General features: G+C 35.0%; 2 protein-coding genes across 2 annotated transcripts in view; one reads left to right on the top strand and one right to left on the bottom strand.

Moving 5' to 3' along the window:
- Positions 1-6,700, top strand: part of LOC144971618 (activated Cdc42 kinase-like) — a 14,893-nt gene extending 8,193 nt beyond the window's left edge. The window contains exons 7-8 of the mRNA XM_078912692.1: positions 6,230-6,296; positions 6,641-6,700. Coding sequence (XP_078768818.1) covers positions 6,230-6,296; positions 6,641-6,700 — 127 coding nt within the window. The remainder of the gene's footprint in view (positions 1-6,229; positions 6,297-6,640) is intronic.
- Positions 1-25,236, bottom strand: part of LOC144970043 (uncharacterized) — a gene marked incomplete in the record, with an annotated part of 150,687 nt that overhangs the window by 38,282 nt on the left and 87,169 nt on the right.

Raw genomic sequence — 25,236 nt, 5'->3', positions numbered from 1 at the left:
TTTAGTGTATATTATTTATTTGATGATATATTTATTTATTTGAGTGATATATTATTTATTTGAGTGTTATTATTTATTTGAGTGATTTTTTTATTTGAGTGATATTTATTTATTTTGAGTTATATATATTTATTTATTTGAGTGATATTTTATTTATTTTTTTGATTGATATATTTTTATTTGAGTTATTTTTTATTGATATATTATTTATTTGAGTGATATTTATTTATTTGAGTGATATATTTATTTTATTTGAGTATATTATTTATTTGATTATTTATTTATTTAGTGATTATTTATTTGATGATATATTATTTATTTTGTGATTGATATTATTTATTTGAGTGATATTATTTATTTGATGTTTATTGATATATTTTTATTTGAGTGATATATTATTTTTTGAGTGATATATTATTTATTTGGATGATTATTATTTTATTTGGTGATATATTTTTTATTTTTTATTTGAGTGATATATTATTTATTTGAGTGATATTATTTATTTGAGTGATATATTATTTATTTGAGTGATATATTATTTATTGAGTGATATATTATTTATTTGAGTGTATATTATTTATTTGAGTGTAATATTATTTTATTTGAGTGTAAATTTATTTATTTAGTGATATATTATTTTTTGATTATTATTTTTGTGATTATTTTTGAGTGATATTTATTTATTTAGTGTATATTATTATTTGTATATTATTTATTTAGTGTTATTATTTATTTGAGTTATATTTTTTATTTGAGTATATTTATTTATTTGAGTGATATTTTTTATTTGAGTGATATATTATTTATTTGAGTGTATATTTTATTTTATTATTATTTTGATGATATTATTTATTTGAGTGATATATTATTTATTTAGTGATATATTATTTATTTGAGTGATATATTATTTATTTGAGTTATATTATTTATTGAGTGATATTATTTATTTAGTGATATTTATTTATTTGAGTGATTTATTTATTTGAGTGATTATTATTTATTTGAGTGATATTTTTTATTTGAGTGATTTTATTATTTGTTATTTTTTATTTTAGTGATATTATTTTTTGATGATATTTATTTATTTGATGTATATTATTTATTTGGGTATTTATTTTTGAGTGATTATTATTTATTTGAGTGTATATTTTTTTTAGTATTATTATTTATTTTATATTATTTATTTATATATTTATTATTTGATTATATTTTTTGTTATTTATTTTTGTATTATTATTTTTTTTGTATTTATTTATTTGATGTATATTATTTTTGATTATATTATTTTTTGAGTATATATTATTTTTTTGATGATTATTTATTATGATTATTTATTTGAGTGTATTTTATTTTTTTTTGATATATTATTTATTTGATATATTTATTTATTTATGATTTTATTTATTTTATGATATATTTTATTTTTTATTTATTTATGATATTATTTTTTGAGTTTTTTTTATTTGAGTGATTTTTTTATTTGATGAATATTATTTATTTAGTATATTTATTTTTTTAGTGTATATTTTATTTGGTGATATATTATTTATTTGTGATATATTATTTTATTTGATTATTATTTTTTTTGATGATATTTATTTTTTGGTATATTTATTATTGAATATTATTTTTGAGTGTATTATTTTTTGAGTATTATTATTTATTTTGTTATATATTATTTTTGAGTGTTATTATTTATTTGATTTTATTTATTTATTTATTATTTTTTTTTATATATATTTTTATTATATTTTTTTAGTATATATTATTATTTATGTATTTTATTATTATTTATTATGATATATTATTTATTTTTGAGTTATTATTTATTTGATGTATATTTTTATTTGAGTGATATATTTTATTTTTATATTATTTATTTTGTTTTTTTATTTGATATATTTATTTTTGATGTTTTATTTATTTGAGTGTATTATTTATTTGGTGATTATTATTTATTTTTATATTATTTATTTGAGTGTAATTTTTATTTGATATTTATTATTTTATTATATTTATTTATTTTATTATATTATTTATTTATGTATATTATTTTTTGTGATATATTATTAGTTTTATTTTTTTATTTGAGTTTTATATTATTTTATTTATATTTATTTATTTGAGTGATATATTATTTATTTGAGTGATATATTTTATTTATTTTGAGTGATATATTATTTATTTGAGTGATATATTATTTATTTGAGTGATTATTTTTATTTGAGTGATATATTATTTATATTTATGATATATTATTATTTTGAGTGATTATTTTTATTTTGAGTGATTATTATTTTTTGATGATATTTATTTATTGAGTGATATATTATTTATTTGAGTGATATATTTTTTATTTGAGTGATATATTATTTATTTGAGTGATATTTATTTATTTGAGTGATATATTATTTATTTGAGTGATTATTACTTTATTTGAGTGATATATTATTTATTTGAGTGATATATTATTTACTTTGAGTGATATATTATTTATATTGAGTGAATATCTATTATTAATTTATTGAGTGATATATTATTTATTTGAGTGATACTATTATTTATTTGAGTGATATTATTTATTTGAGTGATATATTATTTATTTGAGTGATATATTATTTATTGATATTATTATATATTTGAGTGATTATTATTAATTTGCAGTGATAATTATTTATTTGAGTGATATATTATTAATTTGAGTGATATATTAATTATAATTTGAGTGATATATTATTAATTTGAGTGAACTATTATTAATTTGAGTGATATATTATTATTTGAGTGATATATTTTTTATTTGCAGTGAATATTTTATCATTTGAGTGCATATATCTATTAATTTGAAGTGATATATTATTTATTTGAGTGATATATTATTACTATTTGAGTGATATATTATTTATTTGAGTGATATATTCATTTATTTGAGTGATATTATTATTTATTTGAGTGATATATTATTTATTTTGAGTGAAACAAACAAATCTATCACACAACAAACAAATCTATCACAACAAACAAATCTATCACACAACAAACAAATCTATCACAACAAACAAATCTATCACAACAAACAAATCTATCACACAACAAACAAATCTATCACAACAAACAAATCTATCACACAACAAACAAATCTATCACAACAAACAAATCTATCACACAACAAACAAATCTATCACCAAACAACAATATCAACAACTCTATCACAACAAACAAATCTATCACAACAAACAAATCTATCCACAACAAACAATCTACAACACAAACAAATCTATCACACAACAAACAAATCTATCACACAACAAACAAATCTATCACACAACAAACAAATCTATCACACAACAATCTCAAATCTATCACACAACAAACAAATCTATCACACAACAATCTCAAATCTATCACACAACAAACAAATCTATCACACAACAATCTCAAATCTATCACACAACAACAATCAACAACAAACAAATCTATCACACAACAATCTCAAATCTATCACACAACAAACAAATCTATCACACAACAATCTCAAATCTATCACACAACAAACAAATCTATCACACAACAAACAAATCTATCACAACAAACAAATCTATCACAACAAACAAATCTATCACACAACAAACAAATCTATCACAACAAACAAATCTATCACAACAAACAAATCTATCACACAACAAACAAATCTATCACACAACAATCTCAAATCTATCACACAACAAACAAATCTATCACACAACAAACAAATCTATCACACAACAAACAAATCTATCACACAACAAACAAATCTATCACAACAAACAAATCTATCACACAACAAACAAATCTATCACACAACAAACAAATCTATCACACAACAATCTCAAATCTATCACAACAAACAAATCTATCACACAACAAACAAATCTATCACACAACAAACAAATCTATCACAACAAACAAATCTATCACAACAAACAAATCTATCACACAACAAACAAATCTATCACACAACAAACAAATCTATCACACAACAAACAAATCTATCACACAACAAACAAATCTATCACACAACAAACAAATCTATCACACAACAAACAAATCTATCACAACAAACAAATCTATCACACAACAAACAAATCTATCACACAACAAACAAATCTATCCACACAACAACAAATCTATCACACAACAAATCTATCACAAACAACAATCTATCACACAACAAACAAATCTATCACACAACAATCTCAAATCTATCAACAACAAACAAATCATCAAAAAATCTATCACACAACAATCTCAAATCTATCACACAACAAACAAATCTATCACACAAACAAATCTATCAACAAACAAATCTATCACACAACAAACAAATCTATCACACAACAAACAAATCTATCACACAACAAACAAATCTATCACACAACAAACAAATCTATCACACAACAAACAAATCTATCACACAACAATCTCAAATCTATCACACAACAAACAAATCTATCACACAACAAACAAATCTATCACACAACAAACAAATCTATCACACAACAAACAAATCTATCACACAACAATCACACGCATTTTAAAAAAATCATTCTGGACAGAACATATTCAATACATATATCAAAAATTTGCAGGTGACCCCCCCCCCCCCCCCCGCACCCTTTAGAAAATAAAGATTTTAGGAAGTCTCGGGTTTATCTCGGGTTTGGCAAGTTATGGAAGGAGAGGGGAACAAGTCATTTGAATACACGTATTGTAAATTAAACCCCAAAAATTCTTTGGTCAAAACGAAAAAGGCGTTTTGTACTGCAATAATTAGTGGGGCCAATATTGAGATAAAATCATTATGAATGAATGCACATCGTTAACATAAACAATGGAAACAATCCAGTCCGAGATTACACTATAAATCCCTCTTTCACACCTCTTGTTTAACAAAACAAAACAAAACAAACCAAAACAAACAAACAAACAAAAAAAGATTCTCTGCTACTGATCTCTCTCTCTCTCTCTCTCTCTCTCTCTCTCTCTCTCTCTCTCTCTCTCTCTCTCTCTCTCCCCTCTCTTTCTCCCTCACCTCTCATATTTCATAGCCCCCACAGCACGAACGAACACACACACACACACACACACACACACATACGCACTCACATATCCACACGTGCAATTCCAAATCCCACACGCATTATATTATATCATCATCCCAGAATAAGTACTCACATCTACCATCACCAATGACGATAAACCCATGCCTCAAGTAGTCCACAGGGCACAGGGCACAGCGCACAGGGCAGGCAGGGGCTTTGCCATTAAACTAATCACTTGACGGTTTGGCGTGGCAAATCAAAATGTTATCTAAACTCAAATGAATTCAGTTAACAACTTACAGATATCTCAATGTAAGCAAAAACGGGAGTGGGAGAGTAAGGGAGGGAGTGTGTGTGAGGGAGTGGGTGAGAGAGGGGAGAGGGCGGAAACGGGTGGTTAGGTAGGTGGGTAGATATAGATAGATAGATAGATAGATAGATAGATAGATAGATAGATAGATAGATAGATAGATAGATAGATAGAGATAGAGATAGATAGATAGATAGATAGATAGATAGATAGATAGATAGATAGATAGATAGATAGATAGATAGATAGATAGATAGATAGATAGATAGATAGATAGATGCTAGTTTTTCTCCAAAACACGGAATATTTACCTGGTGGTTTAAAACATAGAAACAAGATACCCTTTTAAAAGGCTAATCTGTATCTCTCAAAAGCATCTCTTCCATTAATGGTTTTTTCCTTAACTACTGGTATACAATGAAAACATCACCACCACACACACACACACACACACACACACACACACACACACACGCACACTATGGCCAGAGCTATTTTACTTGTACTTTAAACATGACATATTGAAATGACCAAACCGTCCCTAGAGCGTCGAAAAGTTCTGTACCTGACATTTCTCTTAAAATCCAAGGTTTGAGACTTTTCCGCAAACTCGAAGTCAATTTATCAAACGATATTTGAAATAAAGCCCTTCATGTAGGGGGGTGGTAAGGGGAGGGGGGTGTCCGTTTGTTTAGAGATACTCCTTGAACCCCACAGCAGACCAAAACACTTATGCATATCAACCATACTTCATCCATCACAATACCATGATATGTCATTGTTACCATTAACATCTCTAATAGATGATAATGTTAATAACCCATGATCTTGATAGTTATACGACTCCCCATTGTGTAGATTATCTGGGCGTGGAGCTGAAATGCGACTCATCCCATCTCGTGGTAATTTACATTATGCGACCTGATGCTTTCTTTATCGACCTGTTTGCCAGTTCGTAAATCGTGCCGTATGTCTCATGAAATCCGGTGCTCCAACCGGTTCAAGTACAGTCCGTAACAAAATACTCTTTTATCCCCCATTTTAAATAATTTATAAATCTTGGACAGAAATGTTTAACTTTATATCTCCAAAGATGACCTCAAACTTGGAGAAATTATGTTTAACACTGTCCTATTACCTGTTAAAACACCCTTATTTTAGGGTCTCATTTTTAATCGATCAATATTTGAGGGGCGAGCGCTCTTGCCTCAATTTATTATTGTTGTTCTTTTTGTTTTTTTCTCAGAGTATTCCCGAACACTTTCAATGGAGTTTTGAACATTGTGACAAATGGAGGTCATCTTAATTTATGCATATATGCAAATAGTTTAGGTTTTTTGGTAAAAAATGGTAATATAAAGTTGCAAAAATAAAACAAAAACAATTTATCCAACACATTAACTCCCGAATCGCGAAACAATTCTTTCGTTCCAATGAGAATTGATGCCATACTCACACACACCCATCATGGCCAAACTATGCCTGTTACTGTTCCATTCTTTGCCAAGGGATATACAAAGCTACACTTGATGGGAACTGCTTCACCATACCATCAAGTCAACAGGGATTGGGTTATGATGAAGTGGGTTTATCCATAGAGAAACAACAATTCTACCTTACTCCAGTTCATTATAAACAATCGATGTATACATCACGATTCGACTAGACTACCCGTATAAGAATTTACTCAAGAGGATTTTATATTTCTAAAACCAAATGATGGGTAAAACGGCCAAGACCAAACAAGATGGAGTCTGATTGGAAGCACATTCTAACCAGTCAATACTATTGGTTACAAAAAGAATAAAAAACAACAACAACAAAACGACAACGGTCGGTGCCGAAGACGACGACATTGATGAAGATGAAGAAAAAATAAAGTGAAAAATCGTCAATAATCCTATCCGTGGATAACATGAACATGACACAGCTTAGGTCTCTCTCTCTCTCTCTCTCTCTCTCTCTCTCTCTCTCTCTCTCTCTCTCTCTCTCTCTCTCTCTCTCTCTTCCTTTCCACTCTTTGTCTCCCCGCGTCCCCACCTCCAACTCCGACACACACACACACACAAAGACACGTACACACACACAAACACACACAAACACACACACACACACACGTGTAGTGATGTAATTCTATTTCACATCATGATGAAAAGAATAATTAATGAACTGATTCCGATAGAGTGTGTAGTCTGTGGAATGCGAGTCCCAGACAACCCCTCCCCCCATCCCCCAACCTCCCATCTTCCGATCATCTGCATTGAATCGAATTGATGACTACAGAACAGATGATACAATAATGCAACAGTCTTCATCTCATCCTCATTTCCATCAAACTAATTCATGTTAACCCTTTAACGACGGGAATAAATTATATTTTCAACTCCATTATTCCATTATTCATCCGCTAACAACGTGGTACCTAATTGATTTAAACCAGAGGGCAGTAACAGCACCACAGATTTCACCCAAATCCCGAGTCGTATACAACAACTGTAATACTGTGATATTGGTGAGCGATAAGGCATGCTGGGTAAAAGTATTATCGACGCTGGTGTGAAAAGTGTTAATATAAATGATACAAATTCCAGAGGTTAATATCGACTCATATCATCATCATAGCCACAGTCCTGACGTCCGTTGGATGCGACATTATCGGGACAGTCGATTCATTTAACATCGATCTCCTCATTCTTACACTGATAAACACACACACACACACACACACACACACACACACACACACACACACATACATACACACGATATTCAAAAATAGAAAGAAAGAAAAAGGAAGGGGGGGGGGGGGGGAGAGAAGAAAAAAAAACTGGTCAGATTCATAGGTTTTTGTTGAGGAACAAGGTTTGTTACTTGGACAGGAACGTCAGATTAGCGGCAATAACATTAAGGAGTATCTAATAGCAATCGATGTCCTCGAACGTACCCATGTCACGTGACATCCTAGGTGTAGATATCGCGTCTGACAAAGTCCACTCACATGAAGAATTCATTACAACACTCCATAATCTCGTCACAAAGTAGGAACTCCGTCCGTAAGACTGCTTCCAAAACTCTAGTCCAATCGATAAAACGTTTTTAAAACGAGGTGACAGTAACAAAATGGCACTGGCGGACAAGGGATGGAATCGTTTTCCAAGTGCAATCCAATTCGAACCGGAAATAGAGTCCCAAAACTTACCATGTTTCGCCACACAACAGTGACATGTCGAGCAGCTGCCTTTGACACAACGAAACCCCTTCCTTCATGTCTTCGTCTGAATTCTTTTTATTTTATTTTTTTTTTTCAAACTTTGAATTTCGACTTGTCAAAAATAATTTATTTAACCTGAGATTTCTTTGAATTAAAAACAAACAAATACGACAATCTTGTTTAAAAGAATCTTGCCAGAGTACGACAGTGAAATTGGGGGGGGGGGGGTAGAGAGAGAGAGAGAGAGAGAGAGAAGAGAGAGAGAGAGAGAGAGAGAGAGGGAGAGAGAGAGAGAGAGAGAGAGAGAGAGAGAGTCATCTTTTTTTTTAATTTGGCCAGAAAACTCGTCCTTCAGATATCGACCGATTAAAATGACCCTCGTCTTATCAAAACCAAAAACCCCAGACTTTCAAACCTCTTTGACAAGACGATGGCCGTTCTAATGGATGTAAATTTGAAGGACGAGTTGGAGGTCCCAGGTTTGAGAGTCTTTGACAAGATGAAGGTCATTTTAATCAATCAATATTTGAAGGACGAGTTTTCTGGCCATTAAAATTTTTTTTACTATATATGGCCGAGTAGCTCTAACACTATCCGACGTCAGGGACCACACCTGGCTTAAAATACAGTTCCAGACAAACCACTTCAACATCCACCAACTACTTTGGAGCTTAATTTGGTCACAAGAAATATGAATATTATGAGACGGACCACTCAGCAAAGACCATCACAATAAAACCAATGATGGAGAATCGAAGAGACCAAGAAACAATCACAGACCAGCAGATGAGAATCGAGGCTTATCCGGTTTATGCGTCGACGCGACAACCCTTCTATCTAGCCCAAACATCCAAAGGCCAGTAAAACAGATAGGGGTGAAGATAAATGAAACAGACAGATAGAATACATTAGGGTAAGTTGTATATATAGTATGACATGATTGTGTATGAGTCATCATACTACTACATGAACATACTACTATATCACTGATAACGATTTCTGTGTCAAGCCGCAATCGGAAACTGCCAGTTTTATACTCAATATATCTGGTATTTATCAATAGATCATCATTTCATGTACACACCTGGTAATGAGTGCTAATATACTCAATGAGGTCCTTTTTGCACTTTGTGGTGTAACAGCTGTCCTCTCTCTCTCTTTCTCTCTCTCTCTCTCTCTCTCTCTCTCTCTCTCTCTCTCACACACACACACACACACACACACAAACACAACAGACACATACAACACAACAACTCCCAAAATAATTATCAATCGTTCAATAAAAGATCTGGATCAATCGGTCCCATAAGCATAGGTATCTCACCAACAGTCAATAACAAATACACCATTGATGGACCGTCCTCTTCATCATCACATTTCACATTTAATCCCGAACTCCCGACACATTCATTACAATAAATCCCAAGTCCTCAATGAAATTTGACCCCCGACCTTTAGGTTCAAGCATTTAAACAGCTTCCTAAATTTTAAAGACAAATACATAATTGGTTATAAACACACCGTCATATCATCATATAAATAAATTGTATAGATAGTTTGCGCTTGGCCAAGAAACTCACAACATTGCCATCCGGAAGTATAACGGACATACTCACAAAACTATGTGTTCCCTTGAACGTTTATAGTCTGGTTAATACAGTTTAGTGAGAATTACTCATAAACGCGGATGGCAAAAAAAAAACCAAAAAAAAACAATAACAAAGACCTGAGTGACGTCATCTTCGTTCTACCTATACCATCACGATGAGAAATCACAAAATCACAAATCCACCCTAAATAAATTGAACACTTCAATTCGGAATAATATATGATACTCCTCGGAATACAAGAACTATCACCTCAGATGAACTCCAGAAGCTTATTGGGGTTCATTGAAATAATGTCATCCTGCCTTTTTAAAGCGATAAATTATCAACAGGTCCTCCTCCCCTCCTTCCAGGGGTCGTTGACTGAGTGTTGTAGTCGTAATCCCGTCAAGGAAATCATCAAGAAACAGGAAACACACACACACACACACACACACACGGCTATCAGAGGTATAAAATGACAGGCACCAAATACAAGATTATACAACAAAATCAGTGAAGGGTGACCCGACACACGCACACTTGTTGACAATTGTAATTGATTGAACTTGGTTGTTGAAGCACATGCTGTCGATCTTACACCTCTCTCTCTCTCTCTCTCTTTTCTCTCTCTCTCTCTCTTTCTCTCTCTCTCTCTCTCTCTCTCTCTCTCTCTCTCTCTCCTATCCGAAGTGAGACAATCAAGGTCCAAACATCCCAATCTCCCCCCCCCCCCTTCGTTATTCAGTAAAATGTACGATTGAGAGCGAGAGAGAGAGAGAGAGAGACATATATACCATCAACGTCTAAAGTCATCAGACGATACTTGAATACGTAACAACATGTGAGAGAATCTCAGCACTTGAAACCAAAGACGGTCTTTACTTGTAACAAACAGAGCGTTAATGAAGCGTTAGATTTAACTATCTGATGGAAACTATTAAGTGATTTTGGTAAGTACTTACTAGAGTAACACTCTCCCACCTTTCCCACTTCTCTCAATATCTACTATTTACTCACTCATCTCTCTCTCTCACACACACACACACACACATGCACACACACACACACACACACACACACTCTCTCTCTCTCTCTCTCTCTCTCAATTTATGACTCTTTCTATCCCATCCTTACTTCTTCTTCTTCTCTCTCTCTCTCTCTCTCTCTCTCTCTCTCTCTCTCTCTCTCTCTCTCTCTCTCTCTCTCTCCACATCTTATCCGTCCATCCAGTGGTGAGAGACAGACAGACGTTAAAAAAAAAAAGGGGGGGGGGGGGAGGGGGAAGGGAGTACAAATGACAAACACAGCCCCCAGATGTAATTTCCATCCACTCACCGCCAATGCGCCATACCACGGATCCAATATTTACCGATCACCAGAAACCAGAAAAGTCAATAATTAGAGAGCACGGAGGACATAAGACACGGACACAGCTGGGCTGGGAAAGACACACAGTTCAGTTGGGGACGACGACGACGATAGTAGTCATCATTAAAATGCCATTTCTGTGACAAAAACACGAGGAATCGGGTGTGTGTGTGTGTGTGTGTGTGTGTGTGTGTGTGTGTGTGTGTGACAGAGAGAAAGAGAGAGAGTGTGTGTGTGTGTGTGTGTTAGTGTGAGATTAAGAGTGGGAAAGAGAGAAGAAAAAAAGAAAGAGAGAGAGAGAGTGTGTGTGTGTGTGTGTGTGTGTTTGTGTGTGTGTGAGAGAGATAGAGTGTGTGTGTGTGTATGTGTGTGTGAGAGAGAGAGAGAGAGAGAGAGGGGGGGGGGGGAGAGTACCCAATGGGGATCGTCCTGAACAACAACACGATAGATTCAAGCCATATCCCTCCCATTTGAATCATGTGGTTTGTCCACACATCAAGTTGTCTACGACTTAATCCAGTACCTAACCATTCAATATTTGTGGTTTTGTCACTCACCAATCCTCAATGCCCTATTGCCATAATGCATGGAAAACACACGTCAACTATTGTTATCAGTACCACGCACAGAAGTCTACCGTATATAGTAGAACTCCGTGGTACGACGTAATTCCAGTAATAAATAAGTGTATGTGTCTCTCGCCCACTCTAAAAGACAGCCCCATAGATTTATAAATAGTAAGTTATACACCTATGGACAGCCCTGTCAATCCCTAACAAAAAGCTTGTAGTTTCGTTCGTCTGCCTTCATTGGGTTGGATCGTTTTGCTTCTGTTTGTTTTGTTTTGTGGTTTTTTTTTTTTTGTTGTTTTGTTTTTTCCCTTTGACATGTTTAATGAGCTTTAATTATTTCTTCTTTAAAATTGTCATAGGTTTTGTTTTATTTTGTCTTACGTAATTAACCATGCATGCGAGTGTTTACCAACCACCCCCCACCTACCCCCTTTGTTTTTTTTGTTTTTTTAATCTAACGTAATACTACCGATATAATTTGTCGCCGCACCTCCTTCGCCAGCCAGCAGACATCATCAATCGTGGTCCCAATGATCGTGGGAATCCTAGACTAGACATCACGGAGATCAAAGGAAGAGATTAAATAGAAGACAAAATCAGTTGGCCGACATTATAAATAGACAATCCCATGCTCACCTCTAAAATATCAATTAACATGTACGGTAGGTCAATGTAAACCTTGATGATGTCAAATGATAAAAGCAAGTGTCATGGGTGGAATATAGACGGGGTCTATCATATTTTTTATTTTTTTACGTGTTGTATTAAATTTCTACAATGTCATGTAGCGTCAATTCACACGACGAGGGGAGAGATTAGTTTGATACCACGTGACACAGCCATACAATAGTAAATTGATATCGGTGTTAGATAATATCTCGACTAAAAGGGTTTCCTGTCTTTTCTTCTTCCAAGGATATCATTATTATCAACATCATCATAATACTCTTGCACACTCCAGTCACTTGTTGAAAAGGGAATCTCGGTTAGTCCAAACATGACTAATAATTGTTATTTTACGTGTGACATCTCAATGCATTCATCATTCATTTGGTTTTTGCTTTTTAAAGGTGTAGACTTTGGGCAAGTTTATTGATCGGTTCGTTAGTGGTGAGGAGGAGGAGGAGGAGGAGGAGGAGGAGGGGGAGGATAGAGGAAGAGGAGGAGGGGGAGGATAGAGGAAGAGGAGGAGGGGAGGATAGAGGAAGAGGAGGAGGAGGTCGGTTAATCCCCCAGTCATGAATTGTCATCGTCACTTCCGGCATACATCAATCAGAGGGGCAGACAACTCATTTAAATAACCGTGAATGTTATAAATATGTATCGCTAGGCCTGGCATTGCATACCAAGACATGGTATGATGATCATGAGATCATCATCATCGGTGAGAGACATTGCCCTATTATGGTAAGTAAGTTGATCAAATCACTGTCTATCTTTGGCACAGCCACCGACCGTATCTAACCCTTTACAAGTTAAGTTTGATTCCACTATACGGAGACACAAGAACGCATCCATTTATCGCCGAAAGAACGATGGCTGCACATTTTGAGACAATTTAGTCCAATAACAATTGTCGCGTTAACTGTTCATGACTTATATCGATGTATCCATGAAAGATAGACGCAGGCACTCTTGTTAGTTCGTTGAAGGACCTGCTTTCATGACAGAAGGACACAAAACGTATCTGAATCGGGCAAAAACGTTGTTTGTTTTGTGTTGTTCCCTTATATGATATGAGTCACATTTACTCACTTTATTTTTCTATCCATCTCATTGAAGCACTTCTAGTTTTAAGTCTTTAAAAAAGTGCTTACTTCACCTTAGACGATTGTCATTTCTATGAAAGGGTTAAGCGTGTTTGGGTTACAGAAACCGGAATAAACTCCAGCTTTCATACATTGGCAGATTTAGAAGACATTAATTTAACTCACTCAATCCTAGAGACTTTTGCTGTGTTTCAAAATTGGAAAAAAATGTATTAAAATGAATGCACATAGATAGTTTTTTTCAACTATCATTTACATGCAAACGCTAATAACATTAGCTTTGATACTACGCCTATAATTTGTCTCAGAAAAATGTAATAAATAGGCATGGGGTAAAAGCAACTCAGGTAAACTACGGACATAGTCGGTGTTAGGGTTGAGTGAGTTAAACAACGACATGACACCGGCTGAATTCCCTCGAGTGTTTCAGGTTAATGAACCTGAGACTGTATCAATTACGATGGGATGGCTGGCCGTTATCTTATCACATTTCAACTCACACGGTTGGTGAGTCAAGGCCAGATCAACCAGTCATACGAGAGTGAGTGCTTCAAGTAGCCACCACCGAACTCACACTATCTATTGTATATTCAATGACGCTATCTATCATTAAGTGACCTGTCAAGTGTAAAGCGTGTGTATCGGTGAGTATCGTCTTGTCATCATTTACATACACAGGTGTCAGCAGCTCTCTCTCTCTCTCTCTCTCTCTCTCTCTCTCTCTCTCTCTCTCTCTCTCACACACACACACACACACACAGACACACACCCACACACACACACCAGGAGATAAAAATGTATGGAAAACACTCGTGTAGATCAAATTGATGCCCATCTCGGCAGTCGATACTGATCACAAATCAAAATGTGGCCATTCGACTCAAAACGGTATTATTAGAGGACAAGTGGAATATATTAGAAAAAAAAATGTTTTTGAAAGAGAATTGGGTTAGTAATTGAGAAGATGCCGATAGAATTTCTCAAAGGGACAAAAAATAAATAACATTTCCGATGACCCCCCCCCCCCCCCCCCCTCCACACTCGCCTTTGAGTTAGATTTCAATACAAAATGTTCCAAAAGCCTTTAAAAATAAAGCTACTGTTGTTGAAAGTCCAACGTTGTTTGGGTAGGATAATGTGTCGTGTATAGATAGAATGAAGTTGACGTCACTTTGGTCTTTGTTATTGTTTTTTGCCATCCACGTCTATGAGTAATTCTCCCTAAACTGTGTTATCCAGACTATAAAAGTTCACGGTTCCACACAGTTTCGTGTGTTGGTCCGTAATACTTCAGGATGGCAATGTTGTGAGCTTCTTAGCCAAGCGCACACTATCTATATTAAATGTTCTATCCGAATCGTCTCCCCTGTCGTCATAACGGAGGCCACATCCGCCACCTTTAGTACTGACAATAAAATGAAAGAACTCCGTTTTTGTACGGTGTAATGTCCGGGAAATGAAGAACTGTTGATGGATAGATAGACAGATTGGCACGGTGAGTTGGAAAACCACAGATGTGATGACATGATTCAACAAACATTGATGACGTCATTCGTTTTTAATCGCCAAGTGTAGATTGATAAAGCAGTGGCCACGACCAAGGGACGGGTGGGGGTCATGTAAATGAAAATTAACAACAGAGATTGAGCCAACCTTGACATTGGCAGGCCCTTTCAATAGACAACGATTGACGTTAACATCGCTCGGCTCTTTCTTATAGTTATTATACCGTCATTATGAGTGATTAGTTTTCACAAAATTTCACAGACTCTGAACGTTTAAGGTCAAACATAATATATGAATGTTGATACGATAAATCTGGCGGCCAGAAGTGGTAGTATTCTACTTAAACGCATACCATCAAGCATGTCATATTATGTGCTTTGTCTGAAATGTTCCATAGACGATGTTTTAACTGTGTGTAAGTCTTGGCCTAGATGGCATGGCATGGTGTGTTCGTATGACATCCAGACACTTGGAGTGTCATTTAATCACATCCTTGGACCGTCCAGGTAATGAATTAATCTTACGGGAACGAATCTAACACTGTCATCGTCTCTATCCTATCTATCTAGTCTACTCTGGGGGTTTTGGGTAGAGGGCCTGGGGGGAATCGAATAGACGGGAGTGTGAAGCAATCGTGTAGTTATCCAATGCATCGACTGTCACATATACACACACAAACACTCGCACAGACACGCACAGACCCCCCCCCCCCCCCCCACACACACACACACACGCAAAATACAGATGCGTGGATAGACAGATAGATACATGGATGGATGGATACACAGATAGACAGACAGATAGATAGATAGATAGATAGATAGATAGATAGATTTTTTTCTTCTTTTTTTTTTGTTTGTTGCTTTAGGTCTCTTCCAACACAATTGAGGTTATATGAGAGACCGCTGAAACAAAAAAACAAGCAATCTGACAAAAATAGTACAAATGTCAATCAAAATCATAACCTAAAGATATCATAAGCTAAATTATAAATAACCAAGAACAAACAGGCAGAGGATTTACAGGAAAAAAATATCCCCTGTCAAAAATACAATCACAAACCAAAGAAGCAGGATAGGCTAGTAAGAGAAGAAGAAACGACATCACTATCGATCGTACACCCATGCGAACATCATAGGTATATGATTCAAGGGTGATGCTCCCATCCAACCACCCGCATAGATAGATAGATAGATAGATAGATAGATAGATAGATAGATAGATAGATAGATAGATAGATAGATAGATAGATAGATAGATAGATAGATAGATAGATAGATAGATAGAATCAGACAGAATAAGTACAGTGATAAAGAAATGAAATATGTCAGGGTACAAGAGAGAGAGAGAGAGAGAGAGAGAGGGAGAGAGGGAGAGAGAGAGAGAGAGAGAGAGAGAGAGAGAGAGAGAGAGAGAGAGAGAGAGAGAGAGAGGCGTGGGTTTGGGGGGAGAGCACACAGAAGACATAAAACAGGGAAGTACATTAGATATATTATAAGAAGGAAATTTTGTATGCAAGCCGTCTGGGGTCTGGGTACAGACACAGACCACCAGGCCTGTGTAGTGTATTCGGTGGGTACAGGTGAGCGGCTGGTCCAGCTTGAACAAGCCCCAGCCGCGATGATGTCAGTGTGTATAAGGCACCAACTGTCACTGTCACTGTCCATTACCTACTGTTACAGCTACTAATGTCAATATGACCTTAGCAGTGACGCCAGGTCATCATGACTATATCCCTCTCCCATCCCCATCCCTCTTCTATTGTCCGGATTGCATATTCGGTAGTAGTACAAAAACTACTGTATGCCGACAAATACTCAAACTTTATTTTTTTAATTTTTTTTTTAAATTTCTTTTTTCACTTCTCCATTGGATCATTTTGGTCAGAAAACATTTTAATAAACAAATATCAATCGAATTAAGATGATATCATCCCCCCCCCCCCCCCCCCAACCCACCCCCTGTCCTTCTTGACAAATTTCTGTGACCAACTACAACTTTACTAAATTCATTAAATTGGATTGGACAGACATTTCTGTGACCAACTACAGTGATCACAGAAATTTGTCAAGAAGGTTCAAATCTCAGAATCCCTTTGAAATGTCAGGTTTGACATTTATGTTTGACAAACTAAGGGTCATCCTATCCCATCGATATTAAAATAAAAATAAAAAAAACTTTTACAAAGGTTTTCTGGCCAAAACACACACCAAAAAATATCCACTACACGTGTTCAAACTAAGCAAGAGTCATCGCCTATCCGATCAATACAAAATTTCTATTACTTATTTTTTTTTAAAAGGTTTTCTGGCCAAAACACACACATAAAAAATTATTTGGTCAGTACGAGGCAGCTGATTGGACAATGATGCAAGGCTTGTCAATGAAGACTTTATTATGTACGACCCTGACGTTGACGGATGGACACGACGACCCCAGGCCTCAGGACAAGGGTTGGACGGACATGGCTGTCTGTCCAATACAATTCAATGAATTTAGTCAAATTGTAGTTGGCCGATGGTCAACATTACATTCGTAGTTCGAATTCTCCATTTTGGACAGTAAAGATAAAAAATTCTAATATCGATCGACTAAAACTCTCTCTCTCTCTCTCTCTCTCTCTCTCTCTCTCTCTCTCTCTCTCTCTGTCTCTCTCTCTCTCCTCCCTCTCTCCCTTCTAAACGTGTCTAAAAGTCTCATACCTAAGAATTTATTTGGAATGCCAAGTTTGAGACTTGTAGACGTAAGGTATTATCCGTGTACAATATTCGCCACTGTTTGGAGCTCATTCATCCCCCAGTCCAAGAGTGAACAAAGTGTTTTACAGAGGGAGACAAACTTTAATTTCTTGAACATTGTCACCTACTCAATGCTGGAAGAGACAACGTGTGGTATGGTATGGCCACCGACGCCACTATAGACAAATCAGTCTTGATATCAATAATAAAGTCATGACACAACAGACGTGTATATTTTTTCACATGCATTATCGAAGTGTTCAATCTATTGATCACATTATGTCAAGATATTGTGGAGACTCCGTTTTGTAATCATGAGATAGGAACGGCTTTTGGAAGTGGGCGTTCCATACTGTAAGGTCATATCAAAGCATAGGCAATGAGATAAAATGATTTTACAACATTTGTGGCATAATCATTGATGATGATGGTGAGGATGATTATAATGATGATGATGATGATGATGACAACGACGACGACGATGTCGACCACTACAGTAATATATCAAGTAATTTGAAAACGATTTGATACACAAATCAAGGATAAATTCTTTTCGCTCCATCTCTAGTAAATGAACGGATGAATGAACGAATGAATAAACGAACGAATGAATAAATTGAGTAAATGAAGGAATGAATGAATAAATTAGGTGTAGTCGCCGTCAATGAGCATCAAGGATGGAAAAGCTACATTATAGATGATAGACCACGAGAACAAGAATGACGTGTTCTACAACTTGGAACAACAAGATTGTCACGATAACTATCTACACCAAAGGTATCTCATGTACACAACTATAAACACACTATGAATAATAGTAATAATAATAATAATAATAATAATAATGATAATAATAATAATAATAATAATAATAATAATAATAATAATAATATATAATAATAATAATAATAATAATAATAATAATAATAATAATAATAATAATAATAATAATAATTAGAAGCATTAGTGTAGTAGTAGTAGTAGTAGTAGTAGTAGTAGTAGTAGTAGTAGTAGTAGTAGTAGTAGTAGTAGTAGTAGTAGTAGTAGTAGTAGTAGTAGTAGTAGTAGTAATTACAATAATAATAATAATAATAATAATAATAATAATAGTAATAATAATAATAATAATAATAATAATAATAATAATAATAATAATAATAATAATAATAATAATAATAATAATAATAATAATAATAATAACAAAAACAACAACAACAATGCACATCATCTGAATCCATGAATCAGCACACAGTGTGTTACAAAGTGAAATAAAACCCACTCCACCTCCGATCTCCACAAAACAACGAGAAATACTAAATAACATGAGGAACGAATTCAAACGACTTGACTAGCGACGACTTGTGGCCTGGTCCGTCCTTACGTACGTGCAGCTAACGTTCAAATCATAACTCCTATTTATCCAAAACCTTTCACGGCCAGACATGAATTTCGTTTGGTTTCAAAAGTATATGTTTTTCCAACCATTTGTTATGGCTATAGGAGGAACGAAATTGTTTCTAACGAGAACTTCTCACTAAATTCTATTTATTAGGCTATAAACGTTTGAGGTTACACAAAGTTTAGTGAGTACGTACGTTATTTCCGGCTGGCGGATGTTGTGAGCATTTTGGCCGAGCCCATAACATCACTAACCATTGTCCTTATCATTTTGACCATGACAGCAATACAGCCGTACTCTGGTAAAACACGTATTTAACATTTTGGCCAGATCGTTCGTCAGCAACATCAATGACCCTCATCTTGGAAAAAACAAAACAAAACAAAACAAACAAATAAAATTCCTCTAAAACCTGGGATTTCAAAGGGTTGGGAGTTTTTGTCAAGAGGAGTTTTCATCCATCGATATTTGAAGGACCAGTTTTCAGGCCAAACATTTTAATATGTTATTGTATTTTTTCTTCACAGAGTATGACAGAACAACAATAAATGGCAGTCGCGTTGCTGTCGCATTGCTGTCGTATTGCTGCTGTTACTAATAATTTCTGAGTGAAATATGGTCAGATCCAAGGCCAGGCCCGTATTTGCCGGTCTGTTAACCGAACGCAATTATTTTGGGCGTGTTTTTTAATGGGCAATATTAATATAATTAAGTATTTTCCAATAAAAGATCCTATACGTCAGGTTAGCCTTAAATCGATCCACGTTATTCATAGGTTAAAAACAAACAGGATTGTTATGTTATGTTATAAAATCTGCTGTGGCGGGCTGGCTTGATGAGATATCCCTAGCCTATCCATCCACTGTTCTACCGTACATTGGAAAAAATACAAAAAAACACGTATTCTAAATTTTGGTCAGAAAACTCTTCCTTCAAATATCGTTTGATTAAAATGGCCTTCATCTTGGCAAAAAATACTCTCAAACCCGTGACTTCGCGTAGTCCCAGGTTTGAGAGATTTTGCCAAGATGAAGGTTATTTTAATCAATCGATATTTGAAGGAGGATTTTTCTGGCCAAAATTTTAAAGTACGTATAGTTTGTTTATTTTTCAAAGTACGTCAGTATTCATCACGCTTACTACAGTTCCATTACGACGATACACAAAACAGGCAATGCAAAAACTAGACGCAACCAAAACCGAAAGGCTTTCATAAAACTTTGAAACGAAACGAATAATAATAATAATAATAATAATATAATATAAAATATTACATTAAGCCTACACTTTATCATAAAACACGAGAAAGACCGAGAGCGACCTCGAATCAAATGACACACACCTACACACAAAGGAAGGATTTGCAGCAATCTGGAGGGCCAAAACTGTTTTCCTGTTTGGTGATAGGGCGTGTTTGTTATTTTATAATTGAACTCATTCAATGCATTTCTCTCCTTAATCACCACTGGCCTACTCTGGAAAAAAACAAAACAAAAGACAAAAAAAAAAACAAACAAAAAAAACAACAACAACGAGTGTTTAAAATGTTGGCCACAAAACTCGTCCTTCAAATATCGATCGATTTATATGACCCTCATCTTGTTACAAGCTCTCAAACCTGGGACGTTTTGAAGGACGAGTTTTCTGGCTAAATTTTTTTATGTTTGTGTGTGTGTGTGGGGGGGGGGGGGGGGACGGGTTGTTTTGTTGGTTTTTTGTTTGTTTTTTTTTGTTTGTTTTTTTCTTTTTTGTTGTTTTTTTTTTCTTGTTTCTTTTTTGTTGTTGGTTTTTTTTTTTTTTTTTTTTTTTTTTTTTTCAGAGTACGGTAGACCATTCAGTAGGCTAATTCAGACCTGCTAATCAAGCCCATAGGGAGTTAAATTTGGCCAATTAGGATTTTTTTAAAAAGTGTAACATTTCAAAATCAGATCTTTAAATTATAAATAGCTCAATTTGGAGAAGGAAAGAACGGGTCTTTGGTCTATTGGAGGATGGATTAAATTCGTAGATGGCGGAAGGGTGGTTGTGGTGGGGGTCAAATTTACTTTTGGCGGGCTTCAGGGGTCAACACTTCCAAGAATGCTAATGATGTGCTCTGATAGCAACCGTTCTCCAATAAGGTTTTACGAGTCAATAATAATAATATGCTCCCGTAGCTCTGCAGTTGGACCCAAAACAATCGCGGGTTTTAGAAAATCGTCCAAGTGATTAAAAAGGAGATCTGGATCTGTGACCAATTAGAAATTTGCCAAAATTCATTTTAAAGCATGCCAAAAGGATATTTCATATATAAACAAAATTTTGTTCAAAAATCGGATTCTAAAAGAAGAAATTGGAATTTAGCCAAATTTTAACCTTCCCACAAATAAATGTGAAAACATTGGCATACGGATCTGGTCTGAAATACAACAAATAATTCCTATTCAAATAAATAAAGCCCGTTCTTTCTTTTTGAGAGTCTGATTCTAAGACTAAACTATATCGTTTACTTTTATTTCCCATTCATTGTTGCCTCCGTCAGGTCCGTGATCGTTTAATTGATGGTCTTATTTAAATCAACATGGGTCTCCAAACCAAGCCCTGGAAGGCTTTCTATTTTGGGCTGGTCTGTTCCGTTAAAAAATGCTTACGTATTAATACCTATGCCTTCATTTATTTTTTAAAAACAATGTTGGTATTTATCCACCTATTTGTTTATCAATTTTTCAAAATATTATCATTTATTTATTTATTTATTTATTTATTTATTGCGAACACTTGACGATGCGATCCAAATCTCAGGGCAACTTTGTGTCAGGACAAACCTGTACATCCCGGGGAGAAACTTCCCACACTTGAAGAATAAATAAATCACTAACTGAATGAACAACACGTCATTTGAATAAATTGTATGTACACAAATCCAAATGCAGAAGAAATGATGAAAAATAAATCATGATGATGACAATGACTTTAAAACATGTTCAGAGGGAGTGTCGGATACCTCCGGAGCAGCAGCAGCAGCAGAAGCAGCGGGGCAAGTAGCACAAACACGGTCGACTACATAATGAATATATATCTACCCCCACCGTGAACCTAATGTTGCTTGTATGTATCATGCTATTGTAAGTAGTAACCTTTTCTTTATCCCTAATGTAGTCAAACGAATACATTTCATACTCTATGTAACCATTACATAAGTCTAAGAAGAAGGAAGAAGGGACCCCCCCCCCCCCCCCCACCCACCCAACGACTCTTTCTCCCCATATTTAGATCCTGTAGCACACAAGAAGCATTACCCACTTATTGTATTATGAACCACCACCAATTACATTCGCTTCTTTTGTCCCTATAATTCCCTTCCACACTCCAATCCGATTCGGTCTGTTTTTCAACAAGGCATGTTCGCCCCGGCTAGTTCTGAGCTACCAAGCCCAGAAAAGGAATACATTTAAAGTAGTGTAAAAATGATGATTATGTTTTAAAAAGAACAATTAATTATTGGGAAGGGGGTGTGCAAATTAGAAAAAAAAAACAAAAAAAAAAAAAAAAAAACGGTGCAACCGTCATTTCTGATGGATAAATACCATAGAATCCAACTTTCCACAAAGCTGAAAGTAACACCCTAACACGCAATACTGCCCAAAACAGCAGAATATTTGGACTATTCGGCTATCATATCATATAATCTAGACGTAGAGCTTTTCCTATTCTTTGTTTTAATGTGGTAATCAAAAAGGCAAAATCCTAGGACATGCATAACCACAAACCCCCCCCCCCCCCCCCCCCCCCCAAAAAAAAAAAACAAAAAAACAAAAAACAAAAAAAACAAAAAAAAAAAAACAAAGCAGAACAAAAACAAAAAAAAAGCAAAACAAAACAATAACACGCATTTAAAATTTTGGCCAGAAAATTCGTCCTTCAAATATCAATCGATTAAAACGACTCTCATCTTTGCCAAAAACTCTCAAACCTGGGACATCATACTTAAGTCGCATATTTTTTGCAGTCATTGGACACAGTTGGAATAATGTTCTCATACAATCGTAGCATCGAAAAATTACTCTCAAACTGTCCTCGAAACGGATTAACAAATTAACGAAAGAATCAATATATAAATAAATTGAAAAGAAATGTAAAAAATCAAGCGTTCCAATTCCTTCATTCTCGTGGTTTCCCCCAGAACTAGAAATAGTATAATTGTGAATTGCGCCATTTGGATTTAACCTAAGTGAACGAAAAATGAATGAGTTCCCTTGAGAACAACTCTATGGATTACCGAAACACATTTCCTCACCACCCCCCCCCCCCCCCCCCCCCCCCCCCCCCCCCCCCCCCCCCCCGATAATAGAAAAGCAATCGTAGCAAGTAAAGCATTTTCAGAAATAATGAAATATACCCGAGGGAAGAAGATCAATAAGAACACTGTCAATTATACTAAATAACGACTTCAACACATCGAATGACAATGCTCTATTGATATCACGGAAAAAGCTGGAAAATTTGAGATATATCTAGAGAGAAAAAAAGGGGGGATTGGGGTAAATTTAGAGCTTTCAACAGCGGACACGAGACGTTTGATGATCCTGCAATCGACAATGGTATTCAGCGAAAAAGCCATTTTCTTTATTTTATATAATAACTTCAGATGTCATAGCCGCCGATTGGACACGGCTGAGTCAGGTAATGTGGTTTATAACAACATTATGACCTTTCATATTTAGTATGTCTATTCTATGATAATCACACCCTTTCAAAATCTATTTAGTATGTCTATTCTATGATAATCACACCCTTTCAAAATCTATCAAATTGAGCTTTAAAGTTGAGCTTTTATATAGCGTAATATCCACTAAACGTGCTCAAAAGGCTTTACAAGAGGTCCCTGACCAACAGCAACACCTAACATGTAGAACGAGATATGACGCCTGTTGAGCGACATTTAAAAAATGTTATTAAAAATGTTATTATTATTAAAAATGTTGTGGTGCTTGTCACAGTATTTAATTTTAGAAGAACAGTAAGCAAAACAGGATTTCATATCGATCGACATCAAAATAATAATACTAAAAAAAAGAACTGCATGAAAAACGTGTGTGTGGGGGGAGGGGGGGGGAGAGAGAGAGAGAGAGAGAGAGAGAGAGAGAGAGAGAGAGAGAGAGAGAGAAAGAAAGAGAGAGAGAGAGAAAGAGAGAGAGAGAGAGAGAGAGAGAGAAGCAATTATGAGAAACCCTATCAGTTGCGTCTACAAGGAACCCACCCACCAAGCTAGTCTAAGTCAATGGCTCAGTTGGGTGCGGAAAATTACACAACACCGTGGAAGGAAACTGGAATTATTGTGGAAAGCAAAGTTGGAGGAAGATTCCCCTTGCCCATCCAAGCAGGGAGACAGTAGTCGCTTAAGACTAAGACAGCAAAACCAGACCATTCCAGCGCAGCACAAGCCCCCTCCCTGGTGGTGAAGTCTGTCGTGAATAATGAGCCGAAACCGGCCGTGGTCTTCTTCCCATTGTGTTTGAGTGTTTGACTGGTTCCAGTGTTGACATTACCATTATCTATCTACCTACTGGGCCCAGGATTGAAAAGGATTTCTGTCTTACTGATTGAATCGGTTTGAGAAAAAACACTGGCTATACGTCTTATCCCCGCCCGACCCACTCGCCTTCCCGTAACAAGGAATTGTTCTTCTTCCCCGTGAAATACCGATAAAT

The sequence above is a fragment of the Berghia stephanieae genome, chromosome 4 (genome assembly GCF_034508935.2).
Source record: "Berghia stephanieae isolate SIO BIC M18660-M18661 chromosome 4, UCSD_Bste_1.3, whole genome shotgun sequence".
In the NCBI taxonomy this organism is placed as follows: Eukaryota; Metazoa; Mollusca; class Gastropoda; order Nudibranchia; family Aeolidiidae; genus Berghia; species Berghia stephanieae.
Note: the sequence above shows the minus strand (reverse complement) of the source record. Positions and strands in the feature narration are given on the sequence as shown.